This window comes from Parus major, chromosome 7 (genome assembly GCF_001522545.3).
Source record: "Parus major isolate Abel chromosome 7, Parus_major1.1, whole genome shotgun sequence".
NCBI classification, from domain to species: Eukaryota; Metazoa; Chordata; class Aves; order Passeriformes; family Paridae; genus Parus; species Parus major.
Genome location: NC_031776.1, coordinates 13,684,545 through 13,704,645, shown reverse-complemented (window position 1 = coordinate 13,704,645; position 20,101 = coordinate 13,684,545). Strand labels below are relative to the sequence as shown.

The 20,101-nt window shown below is 36.1% G+C and overlaps 1 protein-coding gene across 2 annotated transcripts in view; it reads right to left on the bottom strand.

Annotated features, from left to right (window-relative positions):
- PDE1A (phosphodiesterase 1A) overlaps positions 1-20,101 on the bottom strand; it is a 74,902-nt gene that overhangs the window by 33,208 nt on the left and 21,593 nt on the right. For both annotated transcript variants that reach the window (XM_015634891.3, XM_033516035.1), the window contains exons 3-7: positions 10,528-10,710; positions 10,029-10,095; positions 8,998-9,114; positions 6,845-6,985; positions 1,797-1,897 (exon numbers count right to left, since the gene is read on the bottom strand). In XM_015634891.3, the coding sequence (XP_015490377.1) occupies positions 1,797-1,897; positions 6,845-6,985; positions 8,998-9,114; positions 10,029-10,095; positions 10,528-10,710 (609 nt within the window). The remainder of the gene's footprint in view (positions 1-1,796; positions 1,898-6,844; positions 6,986-8,997; positions 9,115-10,028; positions 10,096-10,527; positions 10,711-20,101) is intronic.

The following is a 20,101-nucleotide window of genomic DNA, read 5'->3' as shown; positions in this document are numbered from 1 at the left end:
TTTCCTTCTTAATCAAAGACTAATGCACAATTCCAAAATTACACTGAGACATTCACAAATTTTGATGTGGTGTGGATTTTTCATACTTTGCTTCAAACATCATTAATTCTTGGGGAAGTAGTTTCCCTAAGACCTAATCTGACCTCCTAGGCAATCTCAGGAGTCATCTCTCTGCCACAATTCTATTCTGATAAATGAACATTTCAATTTGGTCCAGTGACAAGAAGAATGGTGTGTTGATTTAGCAGTGCAGCTTACTCTGACATAAGTAAGCTAAATTCAACCTCTTGTTCTGTTGAGCAGCAGTATATATTGTCATGTATGCTACCATGGAATCTAAATAATTTAGAGGGAGCAAACCATAGCCAGCCTAAATAATCAATATGTTTGCACCCATAATCTAAGTAAAATCATGGAAAAATCTGTGTTATGCCAATCACATATGTTTATGAAGCACACTTTGATCAACATAGCTACTTATGACTAGGTTAAAGCAGTGCTAAGATTTGCTATGATTTTGGCAGCCATTCCATCAGTTTTCCTCAGGCAAGACACTTGGAAATGACAGTCTGGGATGCCACATCAGGGCCAAGTTACACAAGGAGAGAAGAATGAGCTATATCACATAACAAATACCTGTTTGCAAGTATGCCTGAGTAAAATTCAAAGGCTATCAGCTAAATTAGTTTTCCACTCTTGCAGTACTTCATAGCAAAATATTAAGGACAAAAATAGAAAACTAATATAAACTTGGAACTACAAACTGAAGTTTATTTTTAGCCAGACTGTGCCGAGGGAGAAAATGATTGTGTCCTTATTTCAGCTGCAAATCTAGCATTTTTCATTACTGAAAGCCACATCTTGAAGAAAAACTATGTTATAGATTTAATTTAAATGCAATCATCGGGCAGTTGATCCATATAAGTGAGTTTGAGGATGCTTGTGTCCAAAGTAATAACATTTCTAGCATTGAGCTATTTTGTTAGAATATGCCAGTGCTAGGTTGATTTTTTTTTTTTTAAAGAGCAGCTAAAGCAAACTCCTCAACTGAGGATACTAAAAACAATGCTTAGCTTAGTGTAAGAGAAAAATAAGATGGCTTGTACTAGGTTAAGCATCAGATGCATCATTTTTTCTCATTGGTAAGATGGAAATACTTGAAGGGAGAGAACTATATGCTGTTGTACAGGACCAGCAGCTAGAATGACATGCTGCACCTGCAGGAGAACACAGCTAGCCTAACTTTCAAATTGCATTATTTCCTAGATTTTTCATCTCAACTGAGGTTGCTTTCAAAACATGCTAGGAGACAGCTCATGGTAAGTATTTCTAAAGCTGTACTTGAAAGTTTCCCCCTCTGCACCAGGACCCTCTAAGTTTAGTACACAAGGTGAAACAAAATGTAAGCACATTGCTGAAAGTGAAGAGGCATTTTAATGGGGATACAGTAGAAGTTTTTCAGTCAGTAGTACCAGAATTCAAGAGAGCAAATAGAGGGATGAAGGGATTTCAAGCCCATGTTTTGCACGTTCTGAACCTTTTCAAACTTTCTCTTGACATATCAGCTCCAAAATGGAATTATTTCAGACATTATGGAGCTACCTTATTACTTCTCCACAGTTTTTGATCATGTGACTGATCCCACTAACTGGACAGAGGTTGAGGAAGCAATTTGTAAAACAAGGACTGACCTGGCTACTTCCTGGCTTTATTAGTAAGAGTTATGAAACAGTTCAGCAAAGAACTGAATGAACTGCAAACTCCAGATATGACTCTTAGGAGACTGCACCACTTACCTTGTCTGAATATGAAAATTGTTTGTGGTCCCAGTATGTTCATAGTCATGGACAGCAGCTGCAAAGATCATTGCTAAAATTTCCAGTTCTGTGAGCCAGTGCTGATAAATGAAAAACAAATCATAGTCACATTTTCGATAACAGCCTTAGATTAAACCCTACAGTACTGAAAATGTTTTGCATTACCTTCAAATTAAATAAACTTTGCTCTTGTCTTACTCCAGATAACTATATATCCATAACACTTCAGTACTACATGATAAAATCAGTCCTTGTGATTTCTCTGAGACCAAGTTAACATCCTTATGGTCACTAGCAAAGTAAATATTGGCAGCCAAAAATACAAGAAGTTATCAGAAGAATTACACAGTTCACTTTGCAACTGCTTAAGAGTATCTAATCTGTTGGCCCACACATGGCACTTGCCAAATTACAGTATATTAATCTAAAACAAAACTTATATGAAGTTTAGGTTATATTTTTTGTTTTAGTAAACTATATATACAGTAAATTATAAATTGAAGGTACAAAATTAGCATTATCTATATTTTACCAGTGTACACAGCACTAAAATTAGGCCCATGGGAGATTTTTCTGTTCTAAATTTTATCATATTTTGTACTGATACAAAAAAAAAAGTGCTTAAGGCTAGTATGCAGTTAGTATACAGTTACACAGAACAAAAGGTAATGTAGGTCATGTATACAAAATAATGCAGATCCTGGAGTTTTGAGCCCTTCTATAACTCTTGCTAAATGAGGCTGTTCTGTATTGCTCAGTTTGTAAAATAACCTCTGTTGACATCTTTCAAGTTCTATTTCTTGAATGACAAAAAGTCCTTGAGGAGAAAATTTACTCCATCTAAAGATGGGGGCAGAAAAATCACATAACAATTAACCCCCACAGTCATAGGACTGATTAAGTCAAATGCTAGTCAAGCATTTCCACACATATTTCAGATGGTTTTGGTGTACAAGTAAGCTTCTGTACTAAAGGATGAAAGAATAATCTCAACTTCATGCAACGAATATGCACACACGTGTGTATGAATGGATATGAAATGTATAGGCTGTCACATGTACTAAAAGTTGCCAATAGTAGCTCTCCTTTCAAATAAGAAGAAAGAAAAGAGTCAAGATTCATTAGCAAAGTGAGAATAATTAAATAGGTCATTCAGTGACAAAATAGGGCTGCTGAGGATCAAGTGCTGGCTGTTGGTGAAGCAGTATAGATTTAGAAAGGTCACAGACAGAGGAATGAGAATGTACTGTAAGCAGTTCTAAAAATGGAAACAATGACCTCCATCATATTGTGTGCCACAAGGAACCAGGCCATGACCAGTCTTGGCTCTCACAATGTTTTCAACATACCAAATAGAACAGAAACACAGCAAGTGTAATGAAAGCTAAACCATAAACTTTTCTTTAAGATGCCTTTCCAAAGGTCAGCTTTTCTAGCAAATAAGACTTGTTAAACAACGCATTCATTAGCAGAAGAACATTCCTCAGAGGCTATATCTATGGTACACAGAGATTTCATACATTAATAGAGAAGAGCAAGTATTCTACACACACTAGTATAGTCAAAATTGAGATCAGTAATTAAATCAGAGAACCAGAGAACTACTTTAGCTAAAGGATTTCTAAGGAAGTAGAGTAAAACTCTTATGGAGGCAGTTTATAAGTGTGTTTCTGAAAGGGAGAGGGAAAAACGAGTAGATGGGGGTCTGCAAGACTGAGAAGAGCTGAAACCTTCCTCCCTCTTGAAAGATACTATATCTTGTGGATGTCATAGCTAATATAAATTGTGTCTTCTATAGAAATATATGCATTACTTATATGTAAATAGATACATTTCAACTTATGGTTTCTGTTTGAAACTTTTTTTTTTACAATGATGGATTAAAAACTGAGTAAGAAATGGAGTCTCACAATGCACTTATTGGCAGTAAAGACATTTCTTCCTTTACTTTGAGCAATACAGGTACGTGGGAGGAGAAAAGGGATGGTGGGAAGATGATCGATGACTCAAAAGTTCTTTACAAGATGTATTCCCTGGGACTTGGATTCTTAAATCTTTATAAAGATGAAAACTTCATAAATGCAAGCTTGAGTTATACATTTCAGTTGCATCATCTGGGATTTAATCTCTCGGGAAGGTTAATAGACTGTCTGCCATCTGTGATATCTAACATTCTTACACATTGATCTGAGGTGGCTGGATCTTCTTTCTTAAGACAGACAGCAACTTTTGAAAAATATAATGATTATTTTATTTCTTTAACAGCAGCTCTGAATATGTCTTATTCTTCACCAGAATCTCTCTAGGGGCTTGTGGAGAAGCATAAGCTCTGATTAGCCAAATTTTTTTGGCAAATGTGGAAATATCGTTGTTTTCCAGCTTCCTATAAAAGGTATAAAACATATGGCCTCAACAACAGGAATCATGAAAAAAAGATTTTCTAAGCCCCAGATTTTGGAGATGTTTGCTTCAGTATGTGTTTCAGAAATAAACGGTGAAGACAGAAACTCTGCAAGATTTGGAGTCAGTACTAAGTCCTTAATAGACAATGAAAACACAAAACCCTCAAATTTCAAACCAATCTCAAAAACAAACAAGCAAACAAAAACCTCACAGGAACTTGATCTAGTATTGCATCAGATTTATTCTAATCCAGGTATTTATTAGAAATACAGCAGAGTTTAAAAGAAGCTTTACAAGGGTCATGCTCTGAAAACTGTTGGCTTGAGAAGCAAACTCCAAATTGTTATTGAGTAGGGTACTGGAGGGTTAACCAGGCAACAGGAAAAAAAAATCCAGCAAGTTAAATAGAACGTTTTCATGATACTGATGCTTTCTCAAATTACAAGTGACATTTGGGAGAGAAATACTTTGCAAGCTGCAGAAACACTAGGCCCTCTTTCAAACACTGATTTCCATAAATGTTCCTTCTGCCTGGCAAGTACATCTGTTTGAAGGCACTCTTGACTAAGTGGTGTCCTAGTTAGATTTCTTTCCAAGAACTTTCCAGTACTACAGCACCAGAGAGTCATAGAATGTTAGGGTTAGAAGGGACCCTAAAGATCATCTAATTCCAATCCCCCCTGTCACAGGCAGAGCAATATCACAATTCAATATCATAATTTGGTAATTGAAATGTGAATTAAACATGGACTAATTTTATAGAAATATTTTGTAGCTCTGTTGCAATATTAATGAGATTTTGCAGCAGTAACATCTAAACTTTTTTGAAAATAGTTGTCCAAATCACATCTAAGGCAGTTAAGGTTAAGATGCTAATACTGTAATACTTGTGCTGGAAAGGTCTTTCTCACAGTCATGTGCATACAGTGAAACAGCAGATATTCAAATATGAAACAGATTCCTTTATTCAGTGTTCAGAGATACACAAAGTGTCTTTCAAAGTGGTTTAATCAATGGCTAAACGTCCCAAAATTTCTAGGACCGTTCTGGAAGTTGGAACTTTGTCCTGGCATCACAAGAAAAATCTGAATTTTTTTAATTTTTTTTTTTAAGGGCAGAGGGGCTCAGATGCAATGGGCCAGAGGGATGTTTATAATAAAACAAAAGGATTTTCCTCCTGGTAAGTTCCAGATCCAGGTGTACACCTGCAAGAAACACAAGGCTCACATCACTTAACTCTTGCAGTTAATCTAATATCTTCAAGAATTTTCTTTTACTAAAATATTATTTTAATAGGTGAATATTGTATACACCAACATTTGTTTGGACTCCTCTTGACAAGAGTTATCTAGCCTCTTCTTCAGTCCAATATGGAAGTGCTTTCTCAAGAAAACTTCTCAATCTGAAAAGGAATCGGCTGGTGAAGACTCCAGGTTTCACTTAAGAAGTAGTATTAGAGATAAAATATAGCTTTAAACACTTACAAGCAAATACTTCCTTCAAACAGTGGAGTGAAAACGTGCAAGGTCTGGGGACCTTTCCTTGCCCACCCTGAAGCCAAGGGCATTTTAAGTGAGAAAAGGTTTAACAAAAGTGATTGACTGTCATTTTTTGTGTATATATAGGAGCAAAAACATCCAGAGTCAGTTCTAAATTTTTCCTTTCCAAAGTCTTCTGGAATTGTTTCACAGCTCTGCAAACAGAAATTAGACACTATTTCTTCCCAGCTGTTTCATTTGTTGTTTGTTCTTTGGTGCATTGAGGTTTTTTAAACAACTATATTCACAGTGAAGACAAATTATCAAAAAGCCATTGACAGCAATGTCCATTTTCATTTAGGCAGTATTTACTTTTGTCTAGCAAGCTGATAGTGAAGAGAATTCTTCTGCAGGTATTAAATTTAAGATAGATGTTTAGAAATAAAAATGTACAGATTCATTTCAATTCCCCAACAAATAATTAAAAATACTGTGATATTTTAAGGCAAATACAATAGCCTGCCTACTAAAGGCACATGGAGTATGCAAGAGCAGTGCTAAAGAAGGTTAAAAACTGAAAGGAAAAGTTTTCAGAGTTTAAGGCCAGGCTGGATGGGGCCTTGAACAGCATGGTCCAGAGGAAGGTGTCCTTGCCTATGGCAGGGTGGTTGAAACTGAGTTGTCTTGGAGGTCCCTTCAACCCAAGCCATTCGATGATGATATAATTCTAAGCCTGCACTGATTCAGTACATCTTTCAACAGCCAGGACCTCGGCAGATACTAAAGCTTCCTTCCCTGATCACACCTCCCATGCTCTGATGTGAAAGTAAAAAATTCTCACCTGCCCACTCCTGAAAATCTATCTCATTAAATATGATCTAAAATACCTAAATCCAGGCGATGAAAAGCAAAAAGGATTTAAGGATGTTTTTTTCCCTTCCTCTTTCCTTCTGCATTGAGAGAAGTTCAGCCTGGAAGAACTGTTAAAATGAAATAAAGTTCACAGCCTGAACAGTAGTTCTTGTATTTCTTGCCGCAAAATTTTCAGCCGAGCTTTTTCCTTTTAGAAAAGAAACATGTACACATTTATTCAAAACAGCAGAGTCTGAGAAAAAATTGTAAATTGAACTTCACAATACTTCTTACCATGATGCCAGTGTGAATCATTATGTAATGCACAGTTTGAGTAACATCAGCTGCATGGATCAAATTGTGATAGGGATTTTTGTATTTGCTGTAACCAACTTCAAGAGCTTCAGCAAAAGAAATAAGATTGGGAACAGGGATCTACAGACAAGAAAACATTAAAATAATTGGTATTTTTCTGCGACAGCTGCAAAGTCAAGAATATAATAAATGAATCACAAATAATATACCATGGGATCCAGTGGGCAAACAATAAAAGAAAAATTTAAAATATAAAGGTCTGATATCATACATGCACCAGTGAATCTCCACACAATTTCTGTAGATGTATATCTCTCTACATACACCATGCACAAGAGGCTGCAGAGCTATCAACCAAATGGTTTTCAATGCATATCTGTCTGCATCTGTCATCTTTCTGCATCTTTCATGCATCTGTCTGGGATGCATAGATTGCATGTATAATACAGACATGACAAACTGGAGTCTAACGATACAAATATCTCCTTCACCAGTTTTACCTTGCTTGCTTGAGACAAGGTTTGCTTGAATGTCATAGTAAGACTTTCCTTCCTCCAGGCAATGTGTGAAGTACAGGTACTAGTTGGTCCCACTTATTTTGCATTGGGCTGGTTTTGGCAGGGATAGAGTTAATTTCCTTCATAGTAGCTGGTGTGGGTCAATGTTTTGGATTTTTGCTGTAAACAGAGCTGATAACTCCAGGATGTTTTAGTTACTGCTGAGCAGAGACTGCAGAGTCAAGGCCTTTTCTGCTCCCCATCCCACCCACCACTGGGTAGCCTGGGTTGCACAAGAAGCTGGGAAGGGACTCAGCCAGGACAGCTGGCCCTGCTGAGCCAGGGGACATCACTCCATGTGGCCTCATGGTCACCAGCACCAGGCTGGGGGAGCCTGGCCGGGCACTGCTGCCTGGGGACTGCCTGGGCAGCGCTCAGCGGCTGCTGCTTCATTTGCAGCCTTTCTTCTTGGCTTCTATGTCTCTCTTAAATATTAATTTTCTATATTATTATTATCACCATCATTATTAAACTGTACATATCTCAGCCCACAAGTTTTCTCACTTTTACGCCTCCAATTCTCTTTCCCCCATCCTTCTGGGGAAAGGAGTGAGCAAGTGAGTGGCTGTGTGGTACTTATTTGCTGCCTGGGGATAAACCACTGCACCCATTTAATGAAATTACATATCCCTTAATAATTATTTATTTATTAAAAAAACCTGCAGCTTAAACAATGGGGCTGAGAATGGGTTTAAGCCCACTCTGCCACTAGCACTGTGTACTTCATGCCTGTGTTATAATGGTTGCCCTGGTGTGGTTCTGACTTCAAGAAAATAAAGCCTGTTGGAAAAAGCTGCACTGCCAGCCTAAAATTAAAATATTCAAGAAACTTCAGAGTGAGACAGCCTCTTCAAAAGGAACACAGTTTTTGCAGTAAAGAGATTCTGAAACTATAAGAAAACTTCCATTTGGTACTATAACATTATATAATTATTATATAATTATTATTATATAATAATAATAATAATAATAATAATAATAATAATATAATTATATTATATACGTAATAATAAATTTATATTTTTGATCCCTTTTTTTACCTCAGCCTTTCAAAACTGGCTATAAGGACTCCATATTGTATTGCAAAACCCTATAAACATCTTGGAAAAGTAATTATGCTCTTTATATATCCCCCCAGGTCATTTAGGAGAGGAAGGTTCAGCTGAAGCCCCAGTGCAGTGGTAATCAACATATCATGATCCAGACCATGAAAAAAGTATTTAGGACTAAATATTTTTCTGCCTTTTTAGTAATTTTTGGTCAATAAAGGTGGGACACTGGTTCAGACCTGCTAAGTAAATACTCTGTATACATAATCTATTTAGGTAACACAAGTGACATAACAAGGGTCTACATAGCTTTCCATTTTTTGGGTTGCATAAAAATTTGCATGTTCTGGGTGTAGTTTCATTTGGTAGAACTATTGGCATTCTATAATATTTCATTTGCCATAGTCTTTGAAATTCTATGCTGCATTGCACAATTAAAAAAACATTTTAATACTGGTTTTCTTGTATTTTAAATTTGACACATGAATTTTTGCATACATATTTTTATTTGTGGTTAGTTCCTGACCTTGAAACGGCTCAAAAGGTCGTATCGGGTTAACAGCTCATACATCATAAATTTCAGACTGTGCTCTCCACTTGCTTCATTAAGGGCAAATACGTCAAAAGACCACTTATCAACATCCTGTAGATGAGGGAAAAGGAAAACAAAAAAAAAAAAAAGCATTGCATTTCCATCCATTTGGCTAGCATTTAGAGGGAAAAGGGAGAGTTTGGTGGTTCTATTATCCAAGTCTTTCAAATTCCTAATGTAGGTAACACGTTAATGGCTACATCAATATTAATGGTGAAAACAATTGTGTCAGTTCTGAATGCAGTACTTGCAACATGACAGAGGCCACTTTGCATGCTTTGAATCAAAGGTCTTAATCTTTCAGGTTTAAGTTTCTCAGCACAAATTGTCTATGGAGCCACTCTGAATATCACCCTTTAAGTGGGATATTATGCCTAACATTAACACTGATGTCATTAAACATAAAGCAATATGAGAATAATACAATTGTTTGGCTTTCAGGGGAAAATTGAGGTACTTCATTCTCAAGAAATATTAGTTTTTAATTGCATTCAAAGACATAGGAACTTAGCTTACTATAAAAGATCATCTTTTGGCTGAACTAGAGTAATACCTCAAATTTACAGCAAACACTGTACTTGTTCCATAAGCTTCAGCTTCTTTGTTAACTCAATCTCAATACTATCTCCTTTTCCTTTCCTAAAAAGGAAACAAATGCTGCTGTCTGAGATGCTGATTATGATACCACTGGGAGCTGATAAAACTGTCTCACATTTCTGTAAGAACTTCTATAAAAATTTCATTCTATTGCTCTAGTAGGATCTCAATGAAATTGGAATTAATCAGAATCACGTGTTATTTTTGAATTTTTAACTATTATTCTCTCTGTTCCTTGTGCCCAGTTCTGTACATAGTACAAACTATGGCTAGGATATGTCCAGTAGAAAGATACTCATTTGACCCTAAACATCACTAAACACAAGTGTAAATACATTCAAATTTCACAATGATTAAACTTCTTTCACCTTAAATGTGACTATCACTTCTGCTGGATAAGCCAAACCAACCATGCTTGAAGTTTTTCGGTACATCCTAAAAGAACAAATAAAATATTAAGAAATAGTATTTTTTGAAAACATATTGGAACAATTTATCTTTTTTTAAATTTTTCTTTCAGAGTTTGTGAAATAACATGAATCTATTTAAGGGTCTGACCCCAAAGATTTAAGGAATCTTTTACAAAGTCATGAGAAAAGCCCCTTTGCAAGTATATTACTCTTTAATGTTAGAACAGTCTTTGATACGATTTAGTATAGAAGTTACAAAGCCATTGAGTTCATCCCCGGAATTTTCCAAGGTTTCATCTGGAATTCTGTACAGAAAAATGGAATGACTGCAGAAATTGAAACACCAATTGTGGCACAAAGATTTGCTTCAGGTTCATCCCACCATTTGAGGGGTCTTCAGTGGCAAACACTGTGGTTAAATGCAGTACTTGCTGTAACAAGAAAACAAAACTCTCACCTTTCTACAAAAATCCCAGCCTGTACAGCGTGCACAATGCTTCGGAATTTGGGCTTTTCCTCAGGTCTCCTCTTCACTATTCCCATTTCTCTCGTGAATGTAGAAGCTAACCAGTCCCGCACTTCCAGCGGGACCGAATCCGACTGGATGTCAGAGAGTTCATCTTCAGTGTCCAAAAGTTTCCTACAAAAAAATTAATAGAATGTAACCAACAAGACCTCGGACCTAACAAGAGTACAGACAGGTGAGCAGCTAAAAAACTTGATTTAAGAGGAGCTGAGGTTGACTGTAGGACCAACTCAGCTCGTCACAAATCGTTCTCTCTGGCAGATGGACTGAGACCAAGGGGAAGTTGTACACAGCAGATATCATTTTTCTCTCTCCCACTGCTCACGTTTCAGAAGGTAAAAGACAACAAAATTCAAGTTACTCAGCTGAAGACAAGAAAAGATTTTTCTACTAAGTTGTCAGAGCTGTGGTGGATTGAAGAGTAATCAATGAGCTATAAAATCCCAAGAAGGCTTCTGAAATAGTAACTGACAGAAATGTCAGCAGGGTTGCTGCTATAACTGAGAACACCTTTGGTCTATTGATCTGTCCTCCAAAATGTTACAAGAATTGTTTTGCTACTTGCAAAAGTAAGTGGTGCTACGTAGCAATGATGTGGTGAATGAATGTCAATGAACACCCTGTACACATGCTCATCATGCTATTCCACCACAATAAAAGCTTTAAAATTTAAAGCTTTTAAATTTAAATTAATTCCTTTATTGAAGAGAATGAATTCCTTCTATGTAGAGATCTGTATTCCTATTGAAGGCAGGGCTACAAAGTCATAGCAGTAAAGATATTATACAAGATTGGATTGCAAGTCAGCTTTCAGTTGTTAGCAGTTCAAAAATCTAGAAAAGTTATATATAGCTCTTGCAAAATAGAAGTATTAAAAAGAAACTTCACTTTGACAAAAGTGAATTAGAGGTCATCAGTTTATTTAGAGGAAACATGTAACTCTTTAAACACACTGAACACTTCCATTCCACACTTCTATAAATCTTTTTCATGCAGCTATTTGCCCTTATCAGTCAGACTGCTGGGGTTTCCAGGAAACAAATCCCTTATTTAGTCTGATATCCATTTTTACTTCATTCAGTTATGCAAGAAACCCCAGAGTTAGGATGACCTGAATATATGCAAAGCATGCCACCCTTTCAAAATATTTTCTTGAAAGTGGTACCAATTGAATTGCAGATATTATTTGATTAGGTCTATTTTTCTAGTGCTGCCTTTCTGAAATATGGATGAATAAGGAAAGCCGGTGTGTGGTATAGTTCAAAAGAATCTCCACATAAATTTAATGCTATCTGAGGGATTATGGGAAGATGTCAAATAGGAAGCATGTCAGAAGAATCATATTAATGATTGGTGAACAGTGAGAGTAGCATATTTGTGCTCAATTTCAGCAGCCCATCTAGCTGACAGTGAGATACTTTAACTGGGTTTAAAAAAAAGTTAAATGCACCCCTCATCTTTCCCCAGTTTACTGAAGGAAAAGTAGAAACATTCATATTTTTCAGAGGCATAGAATTATCAAACTAGGAAGGCTCTTTAACATGGAGTACAAGAAGAGCAGAATGAACACAAATTTTGAAACTTTCAACAAATCAGAAACTTAATTTGGAAGAGAGGGACTTGTGTGAAGGAAAGGATTTGAGCAAATCATCTTGCAAAACTGAACCAAGGCTGAGTCTGGCCAAAATTCAAAGGCTATAAATTTGCTTTATAGCCTAAACCTATGTTGTAGTCTATTTAAATCCATGCTAGTCTAACACTATTAAAAATCCCTGAAGAAATCAGTACATTTATAATTCTGAGGAATATTTGACACTTGATACGTTTTTAGTATAACAAGGAAAAAACCTTACAATCCCTAAAATATATTTTTGTAGTTATTCCAGCTGTTATTCAAATGAGATGCAAATATTCCCACAATTAGAGGACCATAGGCATTAGGCTGCCTCAGAGCATGCAACTGGGATATTCCACATATTCCACCTGTGCAGCAGGAATCAGAGTTCTACATCAGTTTGCTATAATCGGATGCAGATCTAAATTTGGGATCAAGCTCTGAGCTCTGCAGATATGAGCCACTGGAGTACAAATTAAGACTAGCAAGACACACTGCAGTTTCTCTAATCTTTCTAACCATTCATCTGTAAAGTAGGAGGACTACTTCAGTCTGTAAATGACAGTAAGCGGAATTACTTCATGAAGACGGAACAGAGAAAGTAGTATTTGAAATACGTGTTCATTTAATCTGTATTTTTATTGAGGCCACTCCTCTCTGATGAGAGATAGCTGAACAACATCCCAGGGAGGAGAGAGAGTTTCAGTGGCTCTGCTTCTAACTTAAATAACTAGGAAAGCAACTGCAACACAGAATTAATTTGCAAGCACAAAATTTTACAGATCCCTCATCAAATAAGTTTAATACCTTCTCAAAAAGGATTAGCTTTTTTCAGGTGCCTAATTGAATCAACATTTAAGGAGAGGAAACAAGGGCTAGTCATTCATCACACTCCAACCCATTTTAGCATTCTATGCCTTTAAAAAAAAAATAAAGGGGATGAAGATCAAATAAAATCAAAAGACAGGTTCAAAACAAAGGCACACAATCAAACTACTGAACTTCTTATGAATTATTACAGGGCTTTTTGCAAGATTTTGCAATCTAACTTGTAATTGCAAATTGCAAAATGTAATTTGTAAACTGCAATATAATTTTGTGACATTTCAAGACATATAAACTGCCACATAGGTTCAAAAATGGCATTGGAAAAATTAATGGACACATAATTATAGCTGCTAAACTATACAGCCACTGGCTTAGCAAGTATTTGGAATGGAGTGACTACAAGGCCCATAGCCTCAGCCTCCAAATCAACCAACCTGAAGATCAGAGACTGTGCGCATTCTAAAGCTAGATAGTTGCTCCACAATCAGTCTTAAGTAAAACTCTGCTGAGATAAAGCCCATTCAACCGGGAGGCATGAACTCAAATATCCCAGCTGAATTAAATAAATAGATATACACTAATAGAGGCCAAGACACACGCTTTAGTTTTTCTTCCTTTTAATTTTTCTTCATTTTAATGAAGGAACACAGAAAAATGCTAGAAAACAAAACAACAAAAAGGGCTCTACCAAAATGTGGTGCAGAAAATACTTTTTTTTCAATTTAAAGTCAGAATTCCAGGGTCGCATACACATATTTTGCTCATATATCATTAGCTTGTTAAGTAGATGCAATACGAGGAAGAGATATGCGTGGGAAGGAAAGGGGGAGGCTTGGGTTATTTAATTCTATTCATTCCATGAGTAGAACTTTCATTGACAGTTGTGGGAATAAGCAAGACATGCCCCATGGCATTTCAGCTTAGCAATCAATTAATACTGCAGTCATAGTAACTAATAACCTGATCTTCTTGTCACAGTACTGTGTTTTTTTGCCAAGAATAATTTTTCAAAATTCAAGTAGTGATAATTTCTAGCTCTCTTTTCATTTAATCAGAATTTTAAATATAGTAAAGCACTAGTCAGAAATGTATTTCTTTTCCCTTAGGAATATATCAGATGTACTATGGAGGAGAAGAAAGAAAAGAAAATTTAAAAAAAAATAAAATTAGATAATGGCTATGAGAAAAAAAAAGTACATCTTTGTTGATCAGTCATGCTGCCTAACGGAGGTAGTGGAAGATTTCCAGAGAAGAGGTTGAGAAGGTGGTACTACCTCTTTGCCAATTAGTGAATTAATCAAGCCCTTAAGAGTGAATTAAAGAAAGTTCTCTCCTAGATCTAGAATGCAGAATTTACAGTCTAAATCATCAGTTCACATTTTTACCAATTATTTAGTTCTATTATCTCCCTATCTTCCTGAATAAGCATGAGTCAATATATTCAATCAATATTTCCATCCTCTATAGTCCATTACAACTTCCACTTACACCCACTAAAAGGTTCTCTGGACTCCCACTAAGGACAAACAAGTTGAAAAATGATTGGGGGCCATTAGTACATAAAGTTCTTTCCACAGGAATTGTGATTTTACCAACATGTTGTACTCATAAAATTAGCACATTCTTAGAATTGCTCTCAAATGAAGAATTAGCATTAACAAAAATAAACAGAAAATAATTTGGAATAAGTGCAGTTATTACAACAAAAGAGAAGCAATGAAGGAAGGACCATTCTTACTGAAGTGTTCACTTGTTGATATGTACTGCCTATTCAGAAATGCACAGGTATATACCAAAGGCCAACAACAATCTTAGGGATGGGCTCAGGACATTCATGACCAAAAACTATCATTTTTCAGAGTACATCTGTGAGACAGTGTCATCTCTCTTTTTCCTCTCCTCTCCAGTTGCTTTGACATGGTATCCTGAGAGTTCTACAGGGCAGGGACTAATTCAGGGGGTGACCAAGAAATTAACACCAAAACCTTTGAAACAGAAAAATTCAATAACTTTGGAAAAGGGATGCTGGCCATTTATTAAACACGCTAACTGAACTGAGAAGGTTTAATCAGAATTTAATAGATTTTCAGTGATTTCAAATGCATTTTTTATATAACTAGAATGCTCTTGTAAGCCTTCCTCTCAGGGAAAAAAAACAACGAAACCAAAAGAAAAACACGTTAGCTTAGTACAAAAGATTTCAAAGGTTTATTTTAAGCTTTTATAAGGGTGGAATGTACTGAATTAATCTCAACACAATAAGCTTTTTCTCAATAGCAGCTTTTACAAAAGTATCAATTGTAGATTCCCTTAATGGATAAACTGAATGATTTACTTCAAATGGTACATTTTTCTGTTCAGGCAAAGTACATTTAACCATGGGTTTGCTATGGAGGACAGCAATACATGCACAGCAAACTTGACTGAATATTCAAGATTAAAATTTAACTTCGTGCTTAAATAATTGCCACTTCAAATATCTCCCCAGCTAGGCCAGCTGAGAGAGTAATCACACAGACCATATTTTTCATCTGGCAAATAATTACCAAATAGAGCAGCCAATTCCACTTGTTCTATCCTTGGCATTAGGCAGATTATGTTCTTTAATATTCATACATTTTTCCCAAAAAGGTAATTTTCAGGAGAAATATGTTCTAGATCTTCCAAAATAAATTACATAATTGACTGAATGGCCTACTGTTCTGTGAATGAAACATTCACCTTCATGTATAAATGAACAAATTAATCTGTCTTTTCAGATTGAGAGATTGAGGACCAACGTTTTTAAAAAATATGCACATATCTTTGATGTAACAGAATTTAAGTTTCTCAGCCTTGCACCATCAAAGACATTTTGCTGGTGTGACCATCTCTGCTGGTGCCCCTGAATAGCTATGTGTGTCTGAATTGGCACAATTCCTTCCCTAACCAGAGCCTTACAGCCAGTGAAACTCTGACTCACATTCAGCTCCATCTGGGGTGCTACAGGTGAGAACAGAGTGCCAATAGTCCTGCAATGTCAAGGAACAGTTTCCTGCTGTGAGATGCCCAGCAGCAATTTATGGAGTGCTAGCTCAGAGCCTTGCAATGCTAACACTAAAATACAGCTCGTGAAAATTATATATTATAAGATGAAAGGTGGTTCCTTCACTGACTTTGGCTCTCATTTAAAATAGGCAGTTCCTAAACATATATTGATGCCTGGAAGAGAGTGAAAGCAAGCACAGGGTTACCAAGTAAGTATCATCCTAATTTATTATTTTTTGAGATATTAATTCCTAGCCTAAGATAGAGCAGCTGACATGGACCTGGGTTCTGTTGCAGTACTGCAAAACTTGAAAATACCAGGGAACAGCCTTCTCCAGCTTGCAAACATAACCCAAATTGTGCACTGAAAGCTGCCCAAGAACAGGCTATACTGACCATTCTTCACCTCAGAATCTCCAGGAAACAGGAGAATTTCATTTAGCTGTTGGGCTATTGCTAAACTCCATTCCCACTTCCACAACACACAGCTCTGGGAGCACCAGTATCCAGTCGAGCATTTGTTCCTTTCTGCTTCCTTGGACCTCACGTGGCAAAGATACACACTAAGTGTTCCTATCACACTTATTTCTGTGGTGTGCTTGAAGGGTAGCACAGACATTTGGTGAGAAGATTTGTCTTGCAATTTAAACTAATTTAAACTATTTCCTTTTGCCCAAAATTTGAGGATATGTTTGCCCCTGTTTAAATCCCAAAACCACAGAAATATTTAGAGCGTTTCTGGAGTAGTACACTGCTGGAAATTCAGTTTAGTCCAAGGTGTTTATTACAACAGCAGTCACAAAGTCCAGTTTCAGTGACTTCATTTTTAGCTAACATGATACATATAACAATGAGTACTTTTTTTTCTAAATAAGTACTTTTTATTAAGAGTCATGTCTGCCATTGTATACATTGAAATATATTCACTATTTCCAGAGCTCTCATGCAAACATACATTGCTACAATGTCATCCGTAATGACATTTCCTTTTTCCTCATGAGACTGTATTTGTCGTTATGCCTTGTTGAATCAAAGATGCTCAAAAAACCCACCAGCTATATAATACAGAGCTGCTTCATGCATTACAGAAATGCAGTCTCTTTTAAGTCAAATGCTCTCAAGCAGTTAAAGCCTTATTAAAAGGGGATTATACAGCCAGAAACAAACAAAAACCCTGTATGGAACTGCAACTGCATACATGAATATCCTCCTGAAATCAAGTATATTTTCTAAAATACTAAGGCATTTAAAAATAAAACATAATGGGAATAAACTATTCTCATTTTATGCAGAACAACATAAAAGTGGTCTCCACAATAAGGATGATGATGACGATGATGATGATGAAGATGACAATGATGATGATGATTATTATTATTATTATTATTGTTATTAATATTGTTATTATTATTATTATTTAGCTTGGAATTATTTTTTTCCTTTCATCTTATAACTTCCATCTAGATTTTATTTGACTTACTTTCGTTTCAGTTAGTGTGAACAAAGAGCTGCATTTTCAATGAACAGAACAGCTGTCATGACTGAATTATCAGGCTGTATGACTGAATTATCAGGCTGTATTTTTTCCTGTTTGACTCTAAATATCTATCTTCCATTGCCTTGAGCCAAGTGGCAGGTACTAATGGAGAAAATTCTGCAAGACTTGTCAGAATTATTTATAACACCTATTAAGTCTGAACTTCTTCCACAGAGCAAATCTTCTGAGGGCTGGAGCTGTGAGAGTCTCCTGTTTATTTTCAGCTGATGGTGAAGCTCTGCTTCAGCCACCAGGGTGTTTGATCTCTTCTATGGAAGAGTTTGGTGCAGCACTGAAAGATGCAGCAGTCTGAAAAGGAGATTGTTAAACAAGCTTATTGGGTGACTTGGGACCACAGGTCATGAAGCTCATAGGAAAGCAGAACTTACTTGATGTCTGGGCTTTCCAACTTTCCATCAGCTCAGAACCTTTTATAGAGATATTGACAGTCACTCCCCCAAATCAATTTTTCCCCCGATTTCCAAACCAATTTTTTGGAAGGTTATCCCTATTGCCTATCCCTGTTTCTAAGAGGACTACTCTCAGAACTTTATAAATAAAATCTGTTGTGTTGTTCCTCTACTTTTACCCTAATCCAGCTCCATAGAGTTTTAGAAAACTCAAGAATGGAAATGAGTATGTGTAAATAGTCACAAAAAATGCTCCTTGTAGAGAAACACAGGAGCAGACAAAGGGAAAGTCAAAGGACCTGAAAAAAATATTTCATCCTCTGCTAAATGGTGTGAATTCTACAGCTATTTGCAGCTGATTGTTGCACTTTAAATGAAGATTCAACATGCCATCAATGTACGTGTTTGAATGTCCTTCCATGTGCACACACAACTTTATAATATGATACAGGCTTTTCAAGAAACTCAAGTATATGGGGGGAAAATAAGTACCTTCTACTGGAACAAATTGGAACTGCTCACTGAAAAAACCCTCAGGTTTATAAAGAGAAAAGTGGTTCTGCCAGAATAATGCCAGAGATTTAATTTTTAAGTATCACAAATGGTTTCCTGGAGCTGTGGAACAGACCAGGTTCTTCCTTGATCCTTGGCTACATTGTTGACCATGTTCTGTGAGATATGTCATACTTAGATCTATTAGTTTACCTTAGTTTTGACTTTTTGGTTTTTTCTCCTCTGTGCCTGTGAAGAATTGCAGAAAGTCCTTCTGTAATAGGTGAGGGGCCATTGTCAGGAGCATTTTATCATACTGTTTTATAGCGTATATATTTCATAACAGAAAGATGAGTTAAGAGGAATCAAGTCACAAATTGTTTATTGCTATTCCTAATCTGTAGAGATTGCTATTCCTGTCCATAGAGATATTTAAAAGACCTTTCCCTCAGCTGATATTGAGGTCTGTTGCCCAGAAAACTGGGGGAGAATACCACAAACAGGATTCAAGTTTAGATTGCTGGTTGAAGCTGAGGTCTTCCTCTGCTTGGACACTTTAGCAATGGGTCAGTAAATTCATCAGAACAAAATCCAGAGATAAATAGTAGGCTTAAAACAGAAAGCATGGGTATTTTCACATGAGCTGCTGACACTGACTGAACAGCAATTCATATGTAAGAAACTTACTGAAGTTATTTGAACTTTATGATGTATAAAATGGCATGTTGAGGCTCAGCAGGAACAGGCCATTTTGCTTATGATCTAAACTATTATTTCTAATCTACTAATGAGCGCAATTAACTCAGTTCCAGACTCCCACAGAAGTAGCTTTGTGCAAGACAAAGAACCTGGATTCTTTAGAAGGAACAAGGACAAATGCAACCACACAAGCTAACTCAGCCTCCATTTGACTCAGTGATACACTGCTTTGTTCCTTAAGAATTGACTTCCCAGGAACTCAAAAGAACTATGTGTGCTTATGTTTCTGAGTGTAGACTTTGATTACAGAATAATGGCCATGCTATTTAAAACATAATTATCTTTGCAGCTTGCCATGCAAGAGTCTACTATGAAAGTACCAGTGGCAACTACAGTGTTTCCTAGCCTCACAATAAATTTAGAATTTACAGTTGTTAGCAAATTACAAATTTTACAGCTTAAGGGTTACAATTGTTTTTAATGGGGAAGTGTCAAAATTTGAAATAGAACCATACGTAACATTGTCCAAATAAGATGTTGAGGGTCAGTCTACATTTCTAGGATAAAATTTACACAAAGACCACCAGGTTAAAAAACTCATCATACTGATCCTGAATTTAATGGAGACTACATTAGTCCAAGGAAGAGAAATTACAACCCAAATCAAATACTGTAAACCAAGAGCAACAATATAAAGGCACAATAGTGAAGTATAAACCATTAAAATTAAAAGAATAAAAACAGAAAACTGGGTTTCATTATAGTCTCAATTTTAACTACTACTTATAGCAGAATTTGACTTATGTTTCTACATATATATATATATACTTTATAAATACAGATATAGGTACAGAAGGATATACATAGAATGTATGTTTAATACATATCTTTATAAGG